The sequence below is a fragment of the Xenopus laevis genome, chromosome 8L, assembly GCF_017654675.1.
Source record: "Xenopus laevis strain J_2021 chromosome 8L, Xenopus_laevis_v10.1, whole genome shotgun sequence".
In the NCBI taxonomy this organism is placed as follows: domain Eukaryota; kingdom Metazoa; phylum Chordata; class Amphibia; order Anura; family Pipidae; genus Xenopus; species Xenopus laevis.
The window spans coordinates 92216277-92236044 of NC_054385.1; the positions used below are offsets into that span (position 1 = coordinate 92216277).

At 40.3% G+C, this 19768-nt stretch overlaps 2 protein-coding genes across 4 annotated transcripts; one reads left to right on the top strand and one right to left on the bottom strand.

Annotated features, from left to right (window-relative positions):
* Positions 1 to 1659: 1659 nt before the first annotated feature.
* On the bottom strand, positions 1660 to 8148 carry zbtb1.L (zinc finger and BTB domain containing 1 L homeolog). 2 transcript variants are annotated; one of them, XM_018230634.2, is made up of 2 exons: positions 7633 to 8148; positions 1660 to 4125 (listed from the first exon to the last, which is right to left on the bottom strand). In XM_018230634.2, exon 2 carries the CDS (start codon positions 4093 to 4095, stop codon positions 2011 to 2013), a length of 2085 nt encoding a protein of 694 aa, XP_018086123.1. In that variant the 5' UTR covers positions 4096 to 4125; positions 7633 to 8148; the 3' UTR covers positions 1660 to 2010. The 2 variants fall into 2 exon arrangements, with proteins under 2 accessions (XP_018086123.1, XP_041429031.1); XM_041573097.1 differs by lacking the exon at positions 7633 to 8148 and adding an exon at positions 5944 to 6146.
* A 3752-nt stretch (positions 8149 to 11900) lies between these two features.
* zbtb25.L (zinc finger and BTB domain containing 25 L homeolog) lies at positions 11901 to 19753 on the top strand. 2 transcript variants are annotated; one of them, XM_018230635.2, is made up of 3 exons: positions 11901 to 11993; positions 15187 to 15364; positions 16492 to 19753. In XM_018230635.2, the coding sequence occupies exons 2-3, from the start codon at positions 15192 to 15194 to the stop codon at positions 17612 to 17614; spliced, it is 1296 nt and encodes a 431-aa protein (XP_018086124.1). In that variant the 5' UTR covers positions 11901 to 11993; positions 15187 to 15191; the 3' UTR covers positions 17615 to 19753. The 2 variants fall into 2 exon arrangements, with proteins under 2 accessions (XP_018086124.1, XP_018086126.1); XM_018230637.2 differs by lacking the exon at positions 11901 to 11993 and adding an exon at positions 12001 to 12174.
* Positions 19754 to 19768: the final 15 nt, after the last annotated feature.

Here is a 19768-nt window from a genome sequence, read left to right on the forward strand (position 1 = left end):
TATTAGAGCTCTACAGTGTATGAGAAAGGTCTTAAAATTCCCAGAGGTCAACAAGTGTGCATATAGATCTGCATTACTGTAATGTTTTATTTAAAAAAAACATTATTTCTTATCTAAACCCCTATCTCCAATTATTAACTTAAGAACTAATTTATAGGATGAAGGATTAAACAATGAGTGCTTGCTTGTGAATGAAAACAATGTGTAAGATGAGTGAAACATTTTGGGAGAAAAATAAAAATACATTCACATTTTGTGCATGCATGAGGTAAAGGTGGCCATACATGGGTTGATATAAGGTGGCTATACACGATAAGAATCTTAACTCGATATGCCCACCAAAGGCAGGGCGATATCAAGTTAATCCAAACGACTGGATTACAACTAAGGAAATAGGTATTGACGACGTGATGAGGACCGCATCAACTAGCCAAACTAAAAAAATCAAGGTGGGCATATCAGGGAGAGATCTGCTCATTTCACGACCTTGCCAACTACTGTATCTCTGCATGTATGGCCACCTTAAGTTACTGCCTATTTGCATAAGACCTTTTATATGAAATGGTCATTTACACATACAGCACTGTTGGCTTTATTTGCCAGTAACAGATATAACTGGGAGAGTGGAAAAGAAAGTCTGTCTGAGACAGAACAAGCAAAGCCAACAAGCTTATCGGATACACAAATGTATTAAATATTACCCTCTAATATTAAAGTCAATAGCAAGAGAGAAAAATATGTTTATAAAATAGCTAAATTAAGGGATGAGATGACACTAGCAAATTAATAATAGAAATACTGCAAGTAGGGGGCCATAATATCTTCTGACAACAGCTAAAGTGTCCCCTCTCTGCATTTCCTATATTAAAGGACTTCTAATGTCAAAATACAAGTTGATCTTGGGTGTAGGAGCATGCAGTAATATTCACAGATATAGGTTTAAATAATTACATGTGCTGTGCATAACGTAATTTAAAGGAGAATTCAACCCTTTAGCAAAAAAACAGTACCCCTCCACCACACGTAGACCCCCCTCCCTCCTGCCTAACTACCTCCCGGTGAAACGCCCCTAACTTTACACATACCCTTCGGCACAGATTCAGGCATCAGAGTTACATGCAGCCATCTTCCGGGTCTTCGTGTCTTCTTACAGCACTTCAGCAATTTCCGTCCATTTCGGCAAACCGGTAAATTGCTCCAACTGCGCATGCGCCAATTCGCCGGTCTCCCACTCAGCTTACCGAAGAGATGGCTGCGTAGAACTCCGATGCCTGAATCTATGCCGGGGGGGGGGGGTTAAGAGGCATTTCCCCGGTGGGGGCAGTTAGGCTGGGGGGAGGAGGGAGGGGGGTCTACGAGGGGTGGGGGGTACGGGTTTATTTTGCTAATGGGTTGAATTCTCCTTTAAAGGGGTCGTTTATTAACATATAGTATGATGTAGAAAGTGATATTCTGAGACAATTTGAAATTGGTTTCCATTTTTTAATATTTGTGTTTTTTGAGTTATTTAGCTTTTTATTCAGCAGCTGTCCAGTTTGCACTTTCAGCAATCTGGTTGCTAGGGTCCAAATTACCCTAGCAACCATGCACTGATTTGAATAAGAGTTTGGAATATGAATAGGAGAGGTTTGAATAGAAAGATTAACAATAAAAAGTAGCAATAACAGTACATTTGTAGCCTTACAGAGCATTTGCTTTTATATAGGGTCAGTGACCCTCATTTGAAAACTGGAAAGAGTCAGAATGCTTTCCAGTGCTTTTTTAAATGTGAACCACTCCTTTAAGAAGTAACCTTAATTTTTTCAGTAGGGGCACTCACCTCCCATTTAGTTGCCTGTATTTATAAACAAAAAAGTAACTTAGGAGTGCACGGTTGCTTCCCACCACCTTAAGTTACATTGTATATAACAATACATGCTTCTTCAAATATGAGCAAGATGTAGTTTTTGCATTAGTCTCCTCTATCTAAAATCATAGAGGTTTCATCACTGAGACAGAATGACGTGATGATTATGCTTTTTTAAAATGTTTAGAATTATAATGTGACCTCATGTCTTTGCGCAGGTTAAATTTTGCACCGCAAACACCACATGTGTACAGATGAATATCCATGTGCTGCTCCAAGAGTTCATTGCTAGAGAAAATCTGAAAGCAGACTTGGCATATAGTTTCCCCAGCTGCCAAGTGAGAAATCATGTGACGGACATGGTCGTGTTTTCGGAAGTTCCCTTGGTCACATAAGGAGCACACGTATCTGGCCATTCCCGTGTGCATATCATTATGCAGTCGAAGCTGGCGCTCTCGCAAGAATTGTTTTCCACAAGTCTGACAGACAAACTGCTTTTCTTTAGTGTGCACTGTGTAATGTTCCCGCAAGTGGCAGCGCTGATAAAACCCTTTACCACAAATATCACAGAAATGCTTTCTCCTGTGATCTCGCTCATTCTCGTCTGAGACAGAATGTCTATAACCTTCGTGCTCCAAACACTGAGACATGTGCTCTACCACCTGATTTTCATTCTCAAATCTTTGGCCGCAGTTGGGACATCGATACGGGCAAGTGGAATGTTTATACATTTGCTTTTTTGGACTATTATTTTTAATTAGAGCACTGTCATTCATATCATCCCATATATCACCAAGCATATCACCCACTGCAGAAGGCTCCTCCATAGCCTCGTCATAAAGTATTCTTCCTTCACTGTTTCTAGAACTGCTTTCCATTAGCTCCTGTGGCTCCCCACAGCGTTGAGCATGCTCCTGTAACTGCCGACCCTTCACTAATATTTGCCCACATTTTCCACAAGCACATATATTTTCTATGTGTTTAGATAAGTAATGAGATGAAAGATCGTCATCTGTAACTGTCAAGCCGCAAAGCTCACAGGCAGTCTCATGACCATCTTCTACTGGTGCATCTTCTCTGCTATTCATAAATCGTATTCCTTTTCTGCAATTTCTGTCTTTTGGTTGTGTATTTCGGCTATGACCATGTTTTCCCGCTTTGCTGTACTGTTCATCCACACAGTAATTACTAAGCGTTTCAGCTTCGTCTTCCAAATCGTCAACATCAGAAGGATCGAAGTAATCTTTATCTGATATTTTAACAATATTAATATCATCCATAACTACAAGAGAACAATCATCTGACTCAATTTTAATAATGACTGGGTTTTTATTAGTAGTTTCAACAACTGTGTTTTTCATTTGCTCTAAATCAGCCAAAAAATGTTTAGTACTTCCAGATGACAGAGAATCTTCATTAGACTGACTGGAATCAACTTTACACCTGCCTTCTTCCAACGGGGACTGTTTAGGATTTGGTGACCCTTGTTCAGTCTGTTCACTACCATCTGCTTCTTTGCTTTGATATGTGTGCCTGTTAGTGCAGGTAAGTGTATGCTCATCCAGAAGTTTCTCGCAACTGAATACAAATCCACAACTGTCACAAGTAAAACTCCTTCCAAAACGCCTGGACCCACGCTCCCTTGTGTTTAATGCTTTTGGGGGGGTAACCTTTTTAATAACCTCAGACATCTGTTTTCGGAATAAGGGTTTTAAGCCAACATCTGCCTTTTTTTCTTGCTGCACATTTAAAGATAAGGCAGGGTCTGACATCCACCGATTTGGCTCTTCTACATCCTTGGATGCAGATTCCTCATACATACGCACACCAAATACCATCTTACAACTTACGCTACTAGAGGCTGTAGAGGAGCAATTTAGGTTGGAAGAATTCACATGCTGTATGTCCTCCAGGCATTCAGGGATAACATACAGTTGTAGATAGCTCATTGCTTGCTTTAGCTGATCAAAATCTTCAGGGCGGTGAAGTATTTTTCCCAAGTACATAAACTGCAAAATAAGATCAAAGCATTGTGCACTAATCTTCACGCTGCTGAGATTTATTTGTGAAACTGTGTTCTGGTGATTTATGAACATCATTTTAAAGTAAGAACTACAAGCAGCTAGAACAGCCTTGTGGGCTTGAAAGTAGATGTCGTCAATTGCAATACAGCAGTCACAAAGAAATCCCCATTCTCTCTGATTGTACAGTTGCTGGAGAACATAACTGCAATGACTTGACCTGTCCATCTTTTTGATTTCCTTTCAGTTTGTCAATATCTAAATGTGGGGAACAAAAGAGAAAGTATATACGTGATTTATTAGTACAAAATATATCACTCATTCCTATTTTGTTATTTTTTTATTATTTGAAAGATTTTGTTCAGCAAACTGTTGCCTAACCAAATTTGTTAAGTAAACCCAACCTCTACACAAACTATTCAACAAAAGCAAGAAAACATACTTCATCTAGGAGCTGTACAAAGTTTTGACAAAGGTAAACATTTACCTATGAATCAGTTACAGCTGTTAACAGCAAAGTATTTTGGAACTATTGTTTTTTTAATTATCAAAGAAAATCTAAAACTTGTTTGCACAGGGCCATCTTTACTTCTTGAATCGGTTATTGGTTGTTTCTGTATGTAAATCTGCACGTTCAATATACACACTAGTTTATGTGCGGACCAACCCGAAGCCTGCGGGAGCCATGTGCTCAGGTCATCTTCCACGTCCTCCTAGTGCCCCACTTCTGCCGGATGCACTCCATTTTATACACTCATGCACCGGTGTGGGTATATAAATAGGAGTGGGGTAGGGTCGGGTGCAGGTTATGCTTTTCTCAACCCGCAAATCACGAATACACACTCATTTACTGTACAGCGCTCCAAGAATATGCAGGTGCTGTATAAATACATGATAATAATAATTACAAACATTGACTTTGCAACAATACTAGTTAAGAATATAAAGAGGGAGTGTATATTTATACAGTGCTAACATATTGTGCAGTGCTTTACACAGATTATACGACATTTAGTCCCTGCCCAAGTGGAATTTTTTCGCTCTAAAGTCTCTATTACAATCCACTAAACTCACTAGGGTCAGTAATTCTGCAGCCAGTTAACCTGCCTTTATGTTTTTAAAGTGTGGGTGGAAACCAGAGTACCTAAAGGAAACTGGTTAGAATCGCAGAGCTAACTGGCCTACCACATTATTATTAAGTGGAGAGACTGCACAAAATGAACCAAGAAGTCCAGTCGCATTGTATCAGATGTAATACAGGCATAGGTAGTCTTCTACATATTTAACGGGACAGTCCTACTACTCATCCATACTGGGCTAAAGTTGTCTCAACACTAAGAGTTTTACTGTTAAAGATATTATTGGATCCAGGGTATGTCTGGTAACCCTTCCACATTGGATATTACTCCTCCCCACTTCTAATCAAAGCCCTTTTTCAGGCTAGGTGGCTCATTACTCTTAACTGGAGAGCAACAGAGCCACCACTGGACTAGCAATTGGTTACGAATATGAACAAACTATACAATATGTAAAAATAATATATGGTAGAAAAGGGCAATACGAGAAGCACAGAAGTCCAGTACATTAAACACCTCAACATTGTATTACCTGAATAACTCACACATTGTCTCGTATTTTACCCTCCATCATTGCTTGTCTCTAGTCCTAAAATAAGAGCCACTGGACAATAGTTAATTAAACGATTCTGTGTACCTACATGTCTCTCTGCATTGATGCATTAATATATGTAGATGTAGCTATACCAGGATGTGCTGTATACTGGAACACATCTTGTTTCTTTGCATTGTTTCCACATAATAAAACTTTACCTGAATGACAGCAAAAATCTTATAAGTGCATTCCTTGATCAGGCCTACATGTAGCTTGTGTCTTAGGTTGACAACATGTGGGGCATTTTGTCCACATGATTGTTTCTGTTGATTGTTTTTGTTTAAAATGCCAGTCTGTCATAGATCTACAAACATAAGCAAGGTCACTTTCAATTAAAGGAGATCTAAAGGTATAATCTCTGGTGGTCAAAATATTAGGCACTCCCTAACAATTATATTTACTTACTGTATACCCTGGGCTGGTGCTTGTTATCATAAAACTTCACCGGCCTGTTATATCTCTGTATAATCTCATTCATGGCCATCTTCTAACTCTTAGATCTCCTTTCGTCCAGGCAGGAGGGCATGCGGTAGAGCAGTGATCCCCAACCAGTAGCTCATGAGCAACATGTTGCTCTCCAACCCCTTGGATGTTGCTCCCAGTGGCCTCAAAGCAGGTACTTATTTTTGAATTCCAGGCTTGGAAGCAGGTTTTAATTGCACAAAAACTAAGAATAGTGCCAAGCAGAGCCTCCTGTAGGCTGTTAGTTCACATAGGGGCCACCAAATAGCCAATCACAGCCCTTATTTGCCACCCCAATGTACTTTTTCATGCTTATGTTGCTCTCCAGCTCTTTTTACATTTGAATGTGGCTCATGGTTAAAAAAAAAGGTTGGGGACCCCTGCGGTAGAGTATGCAGTAGAGTGAAAAGGCTGGCTTTTTGGGTTTAAGTTCAGCTTTTACTTTACTGCACAAGCATCTGCATGGACCAGAGTAAAGAGAAGATTCTGCAGAAGATGGTGAAGGCAGAAATATACTGAGCTGGTACTGGGGTATCAGGTATGTTATTATAATGGCAGGCAGGTGAAGTGACTAACATTAGAAGCAGGGACAGGTGCACTTTAACCACCACTGTTTTCCATCAGACAAGTAGTAATGCCCTGGGTGCCACGGGCCTTACAGCATTGTTCCCCCTACCAGTGGCTCATGAGCTACATGCTGCTCACTAACCCCTTGGATGTTGCTCCCAATAGCCTCAAAGCAGTTGCTTATTTTAATTCCTGTTTTGACTGCAATTTTTGTTGCATAAATACCAGGTGTCCTGCCAGAGCCTCCAGCAGGCTGACAGTCCACATAGGGGCTACCAAATAGCCAATCGTAGCCCTGATTTTGCACCACACAGTAATAGTTTTCACGCTTGCGTTGCTCCCAAACTCTTTTTACATCTGAATGGGGTCCATGGGTAAACAAAAAAAAGTTTAGGGACGCCTGCCTTACAGTGTTCTAGCTAAAAGCCTTCCCTTCTGTGCAGTTTTACCAGAAGCCAATAAGCATGGAGAACTTCAAGCTTTGTAGTTGGCCATTCCCTATAGGATGCATGATGAAACATGGCCTCTTGTTATTACACAGCTGTGGCCCTGATGATGGCGACAACATTCAAGTGCAATTACTCCAATGGTCTCCAATAGACGACTGGAGTCTTAGTGTGACAAACTGTATTCCACAGAACAATAGAGAAATAGCACTTCAGTGAGTGCAGAATGTTGCCAGTCTCCCTCACAGCCCTACAGCAAAGTCAATAATGACAATGACGCAGGGATACGTTTGCCCCTTCAAGCACACGCAGAGTAGAAAGGACAACACGTACAAAACTCCCCCAAGCCTGACCAGCTCTACTCCAACGTCACATCCTACTGGCAGCCAATCAGGGAGCCCCTGGGAGCAGCACGTTGCGGGTCCCAGAGCTGTCAATCAATAGCATAACCCGGGAACTCTCAGCCTACAGTGTACATTTAACCCCTTCCGCACCATCTCTCAGGCCAACACACTTTTACTAGCAAATGCCTCATACAAGCCAGGAATGATGAAACTAGGGCTTGTGCTGACGTGATTTGCGGCAGCTTAGAGGAGCAATCGTGGGCTTCGTTACTTACGCGGATGGTTGCCTTGCATGTAAATATGGCTGTACTCGGGCTCTTTCGCGCAGGGATTGCATGGGCTGGACTGAGTAGGAAGGTCTCCCGGGTAGCCGGAGAAGAAGGACCGCTTGCAGTCGTCTGGAGAGCAGTTGGGCCGGTGTTAAGAGCACGAGTCCGCCGTTACCAGCAGTCCCGGCTCAATGAGGCAGAATCTCTCACCCTCCCACCGCAGCCCCGGGAGCACTGAGGGGAAGGGGAGGCTGTACCGCACTTCTTCCGCGTCTCTGCTCCCAGCGCAGCGTACACACGCCACCTGCAGGCCATACGCTGAATGAAATAAGTTTGGGGAATGAATTCACTTACATGTTACACTTACATATTACACTTGTGCAAGGCTCTGCCACTGCTTCTAAGTTTCTTTGCCACATCCTGTAATTAGCCACTCGCACAGCCTGCTGCTCCTTACAGCAAAACTCACTTACACAAAGCACAGAAAAAGCTTTTTTTTTTGTGCCACCCCCATGGCACTCGCCCAGTCCAAGAGACACTTGTAGAAATATGGTGTAAAGATTTCTGTCTGATTTCAACATCACTACTGAAAGCGACTTCAGCTTCCATCTGGTTGCTAGGGAAAAACTGACCTTAGCAACCAGACAGTGGTTTGAATGAAAAACTAGAATGTGAACCAGAGGGCCCAAACAGAAAGTTATGTAATAAAACAATATACGACTGTAGCCTCAGAGTAAGGTTTTTGGCTTCCAGAGACAGTGACCCCCTTTTGAAACCAGGAAAGAGACAGAAGAGAAAGGCATAACATTATTAAATAAATATATACAACATAAAGACTGACTGAAAGGTTCCTTAAAGGGATACTGTCATGGGAAAACATGTTTTTTTTTCAAAACACATCAGTTAATAGTGTCGCTCCAGCAGAATTTTGCACTGAAATCCATTTTTCAAAAGAGCAAACAGATATTTTTATATTCAATTTTGAAATCTAACATGGGGCTAGACATTTTGTCAGTTTCCCAGCTGCCCCCAGTCATGTGACTTACATAGTTAGTTACATAGTTAAATTAGGTTGAAAAAAGACAAAGTCCATCAAGTTCAACCCCTCCAAGTGAAAACCCAGCATCCATACATACACCCCTCCCTACTTTTAATTAAATTCTATATACCCATACCTATACTAACTATAGAGCTTAGTATCACAATAGCCTTTGATAGTATGTCTGTCCAAAAAATCATCCAAGCCATTCTTAAAGGCATTAACTGAATCAGCCATCACAACATCACCCGGCAGTGCAACCCCCTACGTTGCTTCAAATGAAAGTTCTTTTCTTCTAGTCTAAAGGGGTGGCCTCTGGTACGGTGATCCACTTTATGGGTAAAAAGGTCCCCTACTATTTGTCTATAATGTCCTCTAATGTACTTGTAAAGTGTAATCATGTCCCCTCGCAAGCGCCTTTTTTCCAGAGAAAACAACCCCAACCTTGACAGTCTACCCTCATAATTTAAGTCTTCCATCCCTCTAACCAATTTAGTTGCACTTAGTCTCTGCACTCTCTCCAGCTCATTTATATCCCTCTTAAGGACTGGAGTCCAAAACTGCACTGCATACTCCAGATGAGGCCTCACCAGGGATCTATAAAGAGGCAAAATTATGTTTTCATCCCTTGAGTTAGTGCCCTTTTTTATGCAAGACAGAACTTTATTTGCTTTAGTAGCCACAGAATGACACTGCCCAGAATTAGACAACGTGTTATTGTGCTTTGATAAACTTCAGTCGCTCTTTACTGCTGTACTGCAAGTTGGAGTGATATTATCCCCCATCCCTTTCACCCCCCCCCCAGCAGCCTAACAACCATACCTCCCAACATTTTGGAAGTAAAAATAGGGACAAAATTTTTTTTCCGCACGTAGCGCAGCAAATTTCTTGACCACGCCCTGTTCTTTGGTCACACCCCCTAATTACCATGTTCATTTTACAAAACTTGGGAGGTTATGAACGTTTGACAATATTTCTTCTTATCTAAACTGTTTTTTTGTGTCTCAAAATTGTTACAAAGTTTCTTATTTGCACCGGTTAGACTATTCTGTTCTCTCTGCTAAAAGCAGTTAGAAACTTTGTTTCTTTTTCTGGCTGTTCAGTGCAGAGAAAATTAGGACTTTCCAGTACAAATGAAGGACTGCAGGTTGAGCTGTCAAAAGAGGGACTGTCCCTCCGAAAAAGGGACAGTTGGGAGGTATGTTAACAACAGAACAATGGGAAGTTAACCAGATAAGAGCTCCCTAACACAAGATAACAGCTTCCTGGTAGATCTAAGAACAACACTCAATAGTAAAAGCCAAGTCCCACTGAGACACATTCAGTTACATTATGTAGGAGAGATAACAGCCTGCCAGAAAATAGTTCCATCCTAAAGTGCAGGCACAAGTCACATGACTGGGGGCAGCTGGGAAACTGACAATATATCTAGCCCCATGTCAGATTTCAAAATTAAATATAAACAAATCTGTTTGCTCTTTTGAGAATTGGATTTCAGTGCAGAATTCTGCTGGAGTAGCCCTATTAACTGATGTGTTGTTAAAAAAACATGTTTTCCCATGACAGTATCCCTTTAATAGGGCACGCTATAACAAACTAAGTTAACTGCCCCTTTAAATAGATTCAAAGCTGATCCCTCACCTCCTTTTTGGCCCTGACAATATTGGAAAGTCATATTTTAAGCAAGTTTATCATTATAGGGCACAAATGTGTCATGTTTAGGGTTGCCACCTTTTCTGGAAAAAAATACCTACCTTCCTAAACAGGCCCAGACTGGCAATCTGTGGGTTCTGGCAAATGCCAGAGTGGCTGCTATAAGTTCCCATAGAAAGTCAGAATTTAGTGGGCTGGTGGAGGCTGTTTGGGCCTCTGTGTGGGCTGATTGGGCCTCTATGTACCTGAAATGCCAGGGCTTATTTTAATTATCAGTCCGGACCTGTTCCTATATATTTATCTTTTTTCCCTAATAATAACATTGGGATCAATCATCATTTTTACCTGGTAAAATACTGGCCTGGTGGCAACCCTAGTCATGTTGGAAAGTCATATTTTAAGCAGGGTTATCATTATAGGGCACAACTGCCAGTCAATGCCTATATCAGGTATAGACTGGCAGTCTGGTAACTGCAAATGCCACAGGGCAGCTGCCATAGAGGTGTGCTTTATATTGGGCCTGTGTGTAATTGAAATGCCACAGAAGCCTTACCACATTTCGTGAGGACGGCAGTTTTGTATACTTTGGCGTTCCAGAATGTCATTTTAGTGAATTAAATCTGCATTGCAACTTAGGCCAAGCTGAAGTTTACTGGAGTTATGAACTCAATTTTGCTGACATTCATATTGTCGTAGTCAGAAAGACTGACCAAATTGCTTCACTCCCATTCTGGCAAAGAATGGCTAAAAAAAACAAAAACTGGCAGACTATTGCAGACTTGTCACATTAGATGAGGGTTTTAGCCTCTCTCTAGATCTAGAATTATCAACTAGCAGTTAGGCGTCTTTCATCAACCTCCTCTACTATTAGGTATGTTACTATGTATGTTTAATGATTTTCTGACAAATATTTTACTCCAATTTAACTCTATATTTGTCTAAACGCCACTTTAGTGACTTCCCTCCCACTGGGGCGTATGTATTCCCCAACAAGAACTGATTTTTGCTCAGTGTTAAAGGGGAAGCAAAGTAAGCACAGTCCTCAGCGTTCAGGTAATCTGACAGGTTGCTGATTGCTATCATTGTTTTTTCAGTGCAGCGGGAGCCAATCAGAAGAAAGAATTCTTTGTATACTGTGTTCCTCCAGCTGCAAGGACAAGAGCACGTGCAGTATAATGTGGCCAGTGTCTGCATAGATTTCTTTAATATCATGAACTGGGCTACCTTAGCCAGCAAATCATGCTGCACCCTTTATCTTGTCAATACTATGATCAAATAATATACACTGGATCATTTTTAAGGGACTCTAATTGAATCTATCAACTCCGTGGAGAGACTTTGCTTCCCCTTTAAAACCAGGGCCAAATAAAAACCTGGCAGCAAATATTAGTAAGAGAGACATTGTCCAGACTTCGTGTAAACTCTAATAAGAACTTGTTCCTATAGCCAGTCAAATGATTCCCTGTGTGTGTACAACTAGAAACCACATGCAGTGCCAACATCTGGAATACAACAAAAATACTAGTAAATATAAAAGTGCTGCCGAGAGTTTTCACAGTTAGCCATAAAGCACGGTCACGTGACTGTCCCCTTGTTTGTGTCATCGCGAGACTGTGCGAGAGCCGGTGGTTCCAAGCAGCAGTCCTTCAAGTACTGGGAGAGCTTGCTGTGCACGGTGAGAGAACGCAGGGCATCATGGAGGAGCGGGCTGTGATGGGAGGAGCTTAGGCAGTCGTTGGTTCCCGCCTCCTCATCGGTTTCATTTTGAATGGTTGCTCTGATCGGGGCGTATAGTTGGTGGTGGCGGCTTATTGGGCCGGCCCTGGCCGCAGTGCGGAAATAGCACCCTAGATAAGGTGTTGCTTTCATGCTCTCTCAATGGACTATAATTCCCAGGCGCTATTTGCACATATTAAATAAGGGACGTGGGCGCAGAGGTTACTGGAAACATTTCGGCAGCGTGTTCAAGAGATATTGCCGCGCATTGTAGCTTAGCTAATAGTGCAATGAATGCGGCAGTTCCTGCGTGGAATTCTCTATGCAAATAGAGCCGCTGCATTTTTAATAAAATTGCTTTTGTGCAATAGATTCATTTAAATTAATTTAAAAAAAAAAATAGCTTAAAGGGCAAGTCAACCCCAAAGTAAAGATTTGCTTGATAAAAGAAACCATAATTCTAAGAAACTTTGCAATATACATTCATTACAAATTGTCTATGGCGGATAAGTTATTTGTCTATGTATTTGCCATTGAAAGCAGTGTTTGTCTGTCTCTTTCTATTCTCTGCCCTGATGTCTAAAGGCCCCCATACACGGGCCGATAAAAGCTGCCGGCAGCTTATTGGCCCAGGTGTGGGGCCATCTGACGGGCTTCTGGCAGCCACATCTGTGTGTGTATGCGATCCCGTGATCCGACCGCCCACATCAGATGAATTATTCTAGGGTCCATGATCGGATCAGCCCGATATTGCCCACTTCAATGTCGCCAAATAGGCCCTGCCATTACAGGTACACAGAGGCCCAATTAGCCCACACAGCGGCCCAAACAGCCCACTAAATACGGACTGTCTATGGGACCTTATAGCAGCCCCTCTGGCATTTGCCAGAACCCACAGATTGCCCGTCCGGGCCTGGTCTATGGCCACCTTATGACTGTTGATTCAATGTAAGGCAAGGCAGCTGATTAACAAACCGGACTTTGCTGGGGAACCAAGACTGTTGCAACATTGTTTAAAAAGTAACAACCAGGAGTTAGGGAAATGCTGCTTTCAATATGAATTGTTTTTACAATTTTACAAGTTTTAAAATATTACAGATAACTTATTTTTCAGTCTCTTTCTTTTTACTTTTTTTAAGGACCTCAATTCACGTGACTGCGCTATTTTATCATGGTTAGGGTCATTTATACACACCGAGCAAATTTGCACCTGGGCAGGAACCCATGGCTACCCATCAGATGATTTCGGTGTTCAACCTGCAGCTGGCTGTAAAGCTAAATACTGGTTGCTATGGGTTACTGCCTAGGTGCAAATATACCCAGTGGTTATAAATCAGCCTTTACTACACTGGCATGTATGCATATTCTTATGTATAGATATGGGATCCGGAAAACTGTTATCCAGAAAGCTCTGAATTATGGAAAGGCTGTCTCTCATAGACTGCATTTTATCCAAATAATTCAATTTTAAAAAAATTATTTCCTTTTTTTCTTCTAGTAGACTTGAGGTATGAAGATCCAAATTATGGAAAGATCCGTTATCCAGAAAACCCGAGCATTCTGGATAACAAGTCCCAAACTGGCATGAAGTTGTACTTATGTAGGCAGTGCTCTATAAGAGGAATGTACTGTACAGCCTACAGTCACTCTGCTTTTGGCTCCACATTTTATAAACCACAAAGGAAATTATAAATTCGACCCCCCTCCACACACTCATATGCCTCATAAAGTGCATTATGTAATTTATCTGCTTCCAGCCTTTATAAAGCCATACATTTTTGGAAAGAAATTCTTAATTTTACCCTTTAGATAAGGGCCCTTTGATTTGTGGAAGGGTAAAAAGAGCTAAAATCTCTCTCATGCAGTGTTGTGCTGAAAAAGGCTGGCAGTAGATAAATGACAACAATTGAGACAGTTGCTACTGGAAGTGAGTATGTAGGGGAGTTTTTAGCTGATCATTCACAGTTACTAATAAATATATTGTTTTAAGTTACAAATATTTTTTTTATTTTAATGTCAGGGTTCCGTAAACCTTATATGAGCACATCCTGAAGCAATGAGGTTTCTTATTAATATTATATTTTTATCATTTATGTGGCTCAGCCTCCATAATTTGTATAATGTCATTGGGCTGTTGTGCTGTTTTCTAGTCAGAAACTCTATCCATCATATGTAATACTGATAAGATATTTGCTTTTAAACAGGTGATCGGTAAATGCTTCATGCTGATTGGTTTCTTTGGGTTTCTGCCCCGGTTAAACGTAGTACCTTTTATTACATACAGGGGATGCCCAGGCAAACCCCACGTTCCACCAAGGTTCCTTAAGCGCCTCTGCACTACACAATAAATAAATAGATGACTTGATAATTTCTCTGGTTTTCAAGAGTTAAATTTGTAGCCATACATGTAAATATCCTATGTGTGCACCAAATTGTGCTGATCCAGTCACCACTGGGCCAATGGGCCAATTTCTTAATAGAAACCTGTGCAGACCAGGTGGTAGAGGACAGTATCATCATTCTGCCCAGCAGATGTGTGGTGATCATTTTTGCCCCAAAAGCTGCCCACTCATATAGTGGCCAAGTTAGTAGCTCATGTTGCCCTGTGTATTTAAACCTTTGCCTTTGTTACCTGCAGGCTTTAGCAGTAAAGTGGATTCAAATGTTGCACTTATTGGCACCATTCATTAACGGTATTTGTGTCTCAACATGCTACTATCACTTCCTTATAGTAGCACTAAGGGTCTCTGTGATTGGCCTTTTTCTTCTACTTAAGGTGGCCATACACGGGCCGATAAAAGCTGCAGATAGACCGTGTCGGCAGCTTATTGGCCCGTGTATGGGGCCCCCCGACGGGCTTCACCGATCGAGATCTGGCCGAAAGTCGGCCAGATCTCGAACGGATGGGACGAAAAATCCCGTCGGATCGCAAGTGTGCCTACTGATGCTGAAATTATGGTTAAAAGAACCCACAGATCTTGGGTATAAAAACATGACAATTTTTATAAGAAAATTGTACTTTGCTCACTGCACTGCAACTTTTTCTCTCACATATGACTGTCTGATCCACATATGCTAATGTCCATGCATACCTTTTTCCATAAATAGTTCAAATATATAACGTTACTATTTTTATTATTCTCTTTTTAAAGAAACTATGGATTCTTCTTGCCACAGTCAAGTCTTGCTCCAGCAGCTGAATATGCAGCGTGAGTTTGGATTTCTTTGTGACTGCACAGTTGCAATTGGAGATGTATATTTCAAAGCCCACAGAGCAGTTCTTGCAGCATTTTCAAACTACTTCAAGATGATCTTCATCCATCAGTCCAGGTTTGTTGGGACCGGAGTATAATGATAGCTCCTTCAGTACAAGCAGAAAAACTATTGGTTTAAATAAAATACACTATGGGTTTGTCACATCCAAGGATAGTCTTTTCACAATGGCAAGAGTTTTAACATTTGGTCTTCCAGGGCCTATGAGTGACTTTCATCATACGTCCTGCCCATTGTGTGTGTCATTGTGCAAGGATCCATTTTTGCATATGCACATTGTTGGAGAATACCTAGTTCAGGTACAGGTATAGCAACAGGTAGGGGTTGGCAAAACAGACACACAGGTTAATGCCCAACACTTTTGCTTTTTTGAGTCACTTTTATAGAAACTTGTAAAGCAGCCCTGTGTACATCTCAAAACGTATATGCACAGATTATTGATCCAATCAAGTGGTAAGTGAGCCTCCCAAAAGTATTTAAGTAAACTTAGCACTCACTTGCTCACTATGCAATCAAGTGTATCTTCAAAACTCTTCGACTGAAACAAGGTCATTACTATAACCTTGTTCTTAAATAGAGCTATTAGTTATGGATGCGTTAATTCCAGTACTTTTTGCAGCATTCAAGGTTCAGCATGGCCAATCCAACTTTGAACCCTTAGGATTTTTTTTATTAATAAACAAGCTAAAATCTGGTGTGGGTGTTTGGTCGTGGTTTTTTAAAATAAAATATGAGATCAATTCAGATTTTAGTTAATAACTCCATTCATGTCATGTGAGCACTGGGCAACTGAAATGGGACAATTCATATTGAACGATGCAGATCTTTGGTATCCGGATCAAATCATACTATGTACATTAGGGATCAGATTCTGTTTGGCAATGAGATGAATCTTTTCCTGTTAATAAACAGATGGACATGCAGGTTTTCCATTTAATATTTTGTGGACTTTTTCAGTCTAGTAACAGTACTTTTTTGTATATTCTTCATACTGCCTGTAGATATGTATTCATACACATGTTTGCTATTCTGTATTCTGTAACAAATTACTCATTAAAGGAGTCAGTAGAGCAAACTGTACCTTTTTTATTCCCATTGCTTTTAACGAGAAACATTTCTTCCTAAGACATACTGTATGTTGTTACAAGTACAAAAGTATTTATTTTTGTTTTTCTTTCTTTTAGTGAGTGTATAAAGATCCAACCAATGGATATTCAGCCTGACATATTTAGTTACCTTTTGCATGTCATGTACACTGGAAAATGCCCGAAACAGTCAGTGGATCATATCCGTTTAGATGAAGGAATAAGATTTCTCCACGCAAACCTTCTGGCACTTTCTGCAAATGAGCCAATCAAAATGTTTTCAGCTGAAACTACACAATCCTCTAATCTATATGGGATACAGATCTCGACGGCTCAAAAAACACAGAAGGAAACAATCACTTTGAGACAAAATTCCACAACCACCATCAGGTCTGCCTCAGAAGAAGAACACCCCCAGTTACAGCTGTCGCTTGCTATTGGGCTTGAAAGTGTTGGTCAGGAACAACAAAGCTCACATTTCCCTGCTCAGGTTGGTACAAGTGTGAGGTCATTAGAAGATTTTCAGAAAACAACAGTTTCCATCAAGGAGGAAAAGTGTGATCCTGAAGCTTCAAGATCACCTCAGCAATCACTATCATCACCAGAAGATGAAGAATCTGCATTCATAAAAACTCCAAATAAAAATCATTCTTGCCATTACTGTGGTGAGAAGTTTGAATCTCGAGGTATTTTAAGAGATCACCTGCATATACATGTATCAGAATCCCTCCCATTTGGTGTCCCTGCATCTATTCTAGAGAGTGATGACCTGGGAGAAGTCCGTCCTATACTAGAAAACATAGAGAATACAGAAAATTACAGGCTTGGTAACGTCCTTCTAAACAAAAGTGAAGAGTTGTGTCAAAACTTAAGCCACCAAGAACAGTTGCAGCTCAACCAACTTTCTTTTCTGTCAAAAGAAGCAGATCCCATTGAATTAAACTGCAACTTTTCATTGTTACGCAAAAGAAAACTCAGTTGCACACTGTGTGGACACAGATTTCTCCGCAGAAGTCAACTTCTGGAACACCTGTATGCACACAAAATTAAACCACATAAATATGGCAAGTACCAAAGGATTGGAAATCAGATAGGCCAGACATACAGCAACAGTCATACTGAAAACACACAAAACCACCTGGAGACATCACAGGATTACCCTGAGTTTCTTGAGGAACTTGAATCCAATGTTCCAAATGCAGATGATGTTTTGGTAGATTAATGGGTTTATAGACAATTGTGGATGAGTGATTTTAATTATTGTATGTTTGGTTTTAGTTCCCCTTTCTCCTTGTAATGTTCAGTGATTTTTGCGGTTTCATAAAATGATCTTTTTCCTTTGTTACCATTGCTTATCTAGCTCAGTTTGTGTATATTAATTAGAAATGTACAGCTACCTGTATGTAGTGTTTATGAGTCCACAGCATGGAACAAAGTATTTGAGCAGCAAACTGGTTTCACCAGAACACTGTGCAGGTAAACACATGCAAACTGATCTCCTTGAATTGTACATATATTATTGTGTACATGTTTGTCATTACTGAGAATGATTATATCTATTGGGATACTCAAAAGAGATTTTATAAATAATACACATATGGTTATCCAAGCAAACTATATTCTAAAAACTTTTAGGCCAACAAAATAATAGGTAGGAAGATTATGAGGCTTAAAGAACCTGCAAATCTTTTGCTAAAATTCAAGTGAAAATTTCATTGCAGTTGCAAGTAATTATACATACTGTAGATTAGTTATACTGAAGGAGACTTCCCTTCAAAGCCTTGCACAGCCCGAGGATCTTCAGGCAAGTTTAACAGACAATGCAGGGAGGTTAGACTTATTCTTTGACAATATGGGACATTCTTCAGTCATAATTATTTTTGAATGTGATACCAAGGTTGTGGAACGAAGGAGACAAACAACTGTAGACTGGGCTTTTTGGATTTTCCAACTTGTTACCTTTTATTTCCACTGATTCTAATTCTCAACTGTTTGAGTTTTAATATATATTTTTTTTATGCATTATTATAGTACTGTGTACATATCTGAAGTATGTTTTCATAATTGTATATAAATGAAAAATGCTCAGTTAAACTTCCATATTATTCCTACTCGACCAGTAAAGCACTAAAGTTAGCTTTGCTTTACATATATAGAAGCATTTTAGATATAGGGCATCTGATCCTACCTTGTGTCTGAGCAGATACTAAATTTGATTGTGCTTGTAAATATCAATGCCATAAAAACAACCGAGCACTGCTTTTGGCCATTGTGGATTATATCAGCAATAATCCAGATGTTGCCCCGAACTATCCTGCTTTGCATAATATTGCATTTTGTTTTTGGACAATTTCTCATCAACCCCATCAATAGACCTGAACAAGAAACCACTTCTTTTTTGTGCTTGTTATGCTGTTCAATATTGATTCATCTATTTGCCAACACATGGATCATTGAGTGTCACTAGTCACAGTGGATAATGCTGTAGGCAGTGTTTCCCTTTGAGATCCCTTTGTTTATTGTCTATTTAGCAAAAGCAAGCACTACATATAGGGTCAGATCAGCATAAAAAATGTGGTAATACTTTTATTATCTTGCATACTGGTATACCCCAAGAATTTGATCGCTGTATTTAAATTAACTTCACAGTCTGTAGCTACTTCCTTACTATTGTCAGCTATATGAAAAATAGCTAAATTTTTAACCACAAACTGTACTGGATTCATTTGGTGATATTACACCTACAATTCAGTTGCAATAAGGGTTCAAAAAAAAATGTTTTGTTGTGCACCATAACATCCCTTGCACTCTAACCCTCTAACAAGAGAGATAATCACTCCTGCTGTTGAGTTTGGAGGCACTTCTTGGTTTCTTTGTGTTTTGGGGTATTAACTGGAAGGTTACATTGCTGCACTCAACTTAGTTGGCCATAACCCTGTGACAGGACAGAAGCAAAACTACAGCATCGTTGTTCCTCTGTATTTTGGAAAGCAATTGAATAATTCAATCCAGAAGCATTTCCATTTCTCATAAGCACGAAGGCTCTATGGCAGGATTCCAACACAGAGTATTTGTCTTATTTACAAGTTTGCGCTTCCAGACATGTTCTACAGCTGGGCAGCAGGACAACCAGCTAAGCAGTGGCATATGCTCAGATCTAAATATATAACTGTACATTTTCTCTGTGGTTAGCACCGACATAGACCTGATAGAACTCAGCTGTTCCTGGGATTCAGTGAGCAGGGTTTGAGCCTGATCTTTCTGCATTTTGTTTGATATTTTCTTTGCATTGGTACCATTGTCACTTTAATGTATGTTCAATGTTCAGCACATATTGTCAGCAGTAAAAAAGGTAACTATGCTCGCGTCTGTGTTT

Coding starts and splice junctions, on each gene's coding strand:
- zbtb1.L (XM_018230634.2), bottom strand. CDS start 4,095: ATGGACAGGTCAAGTCATTGCAGTTATGTTCTCCAGCAACTGTACAAT.
- zbtb25.L (XM_018230635.2), top strand. CDS start 15,192: ATGGATTCTTCTTGCCACAGTCAAGTCTTGCTCCAGCAGCTGAATATG. Junction 15,365..16,491: donor ATCTTCATCCATCAGTCCAG/GTTTGTTGGGAC, acceptor TCTTTCTTTTAG/TGAGTGTATAAAGATCCAAC.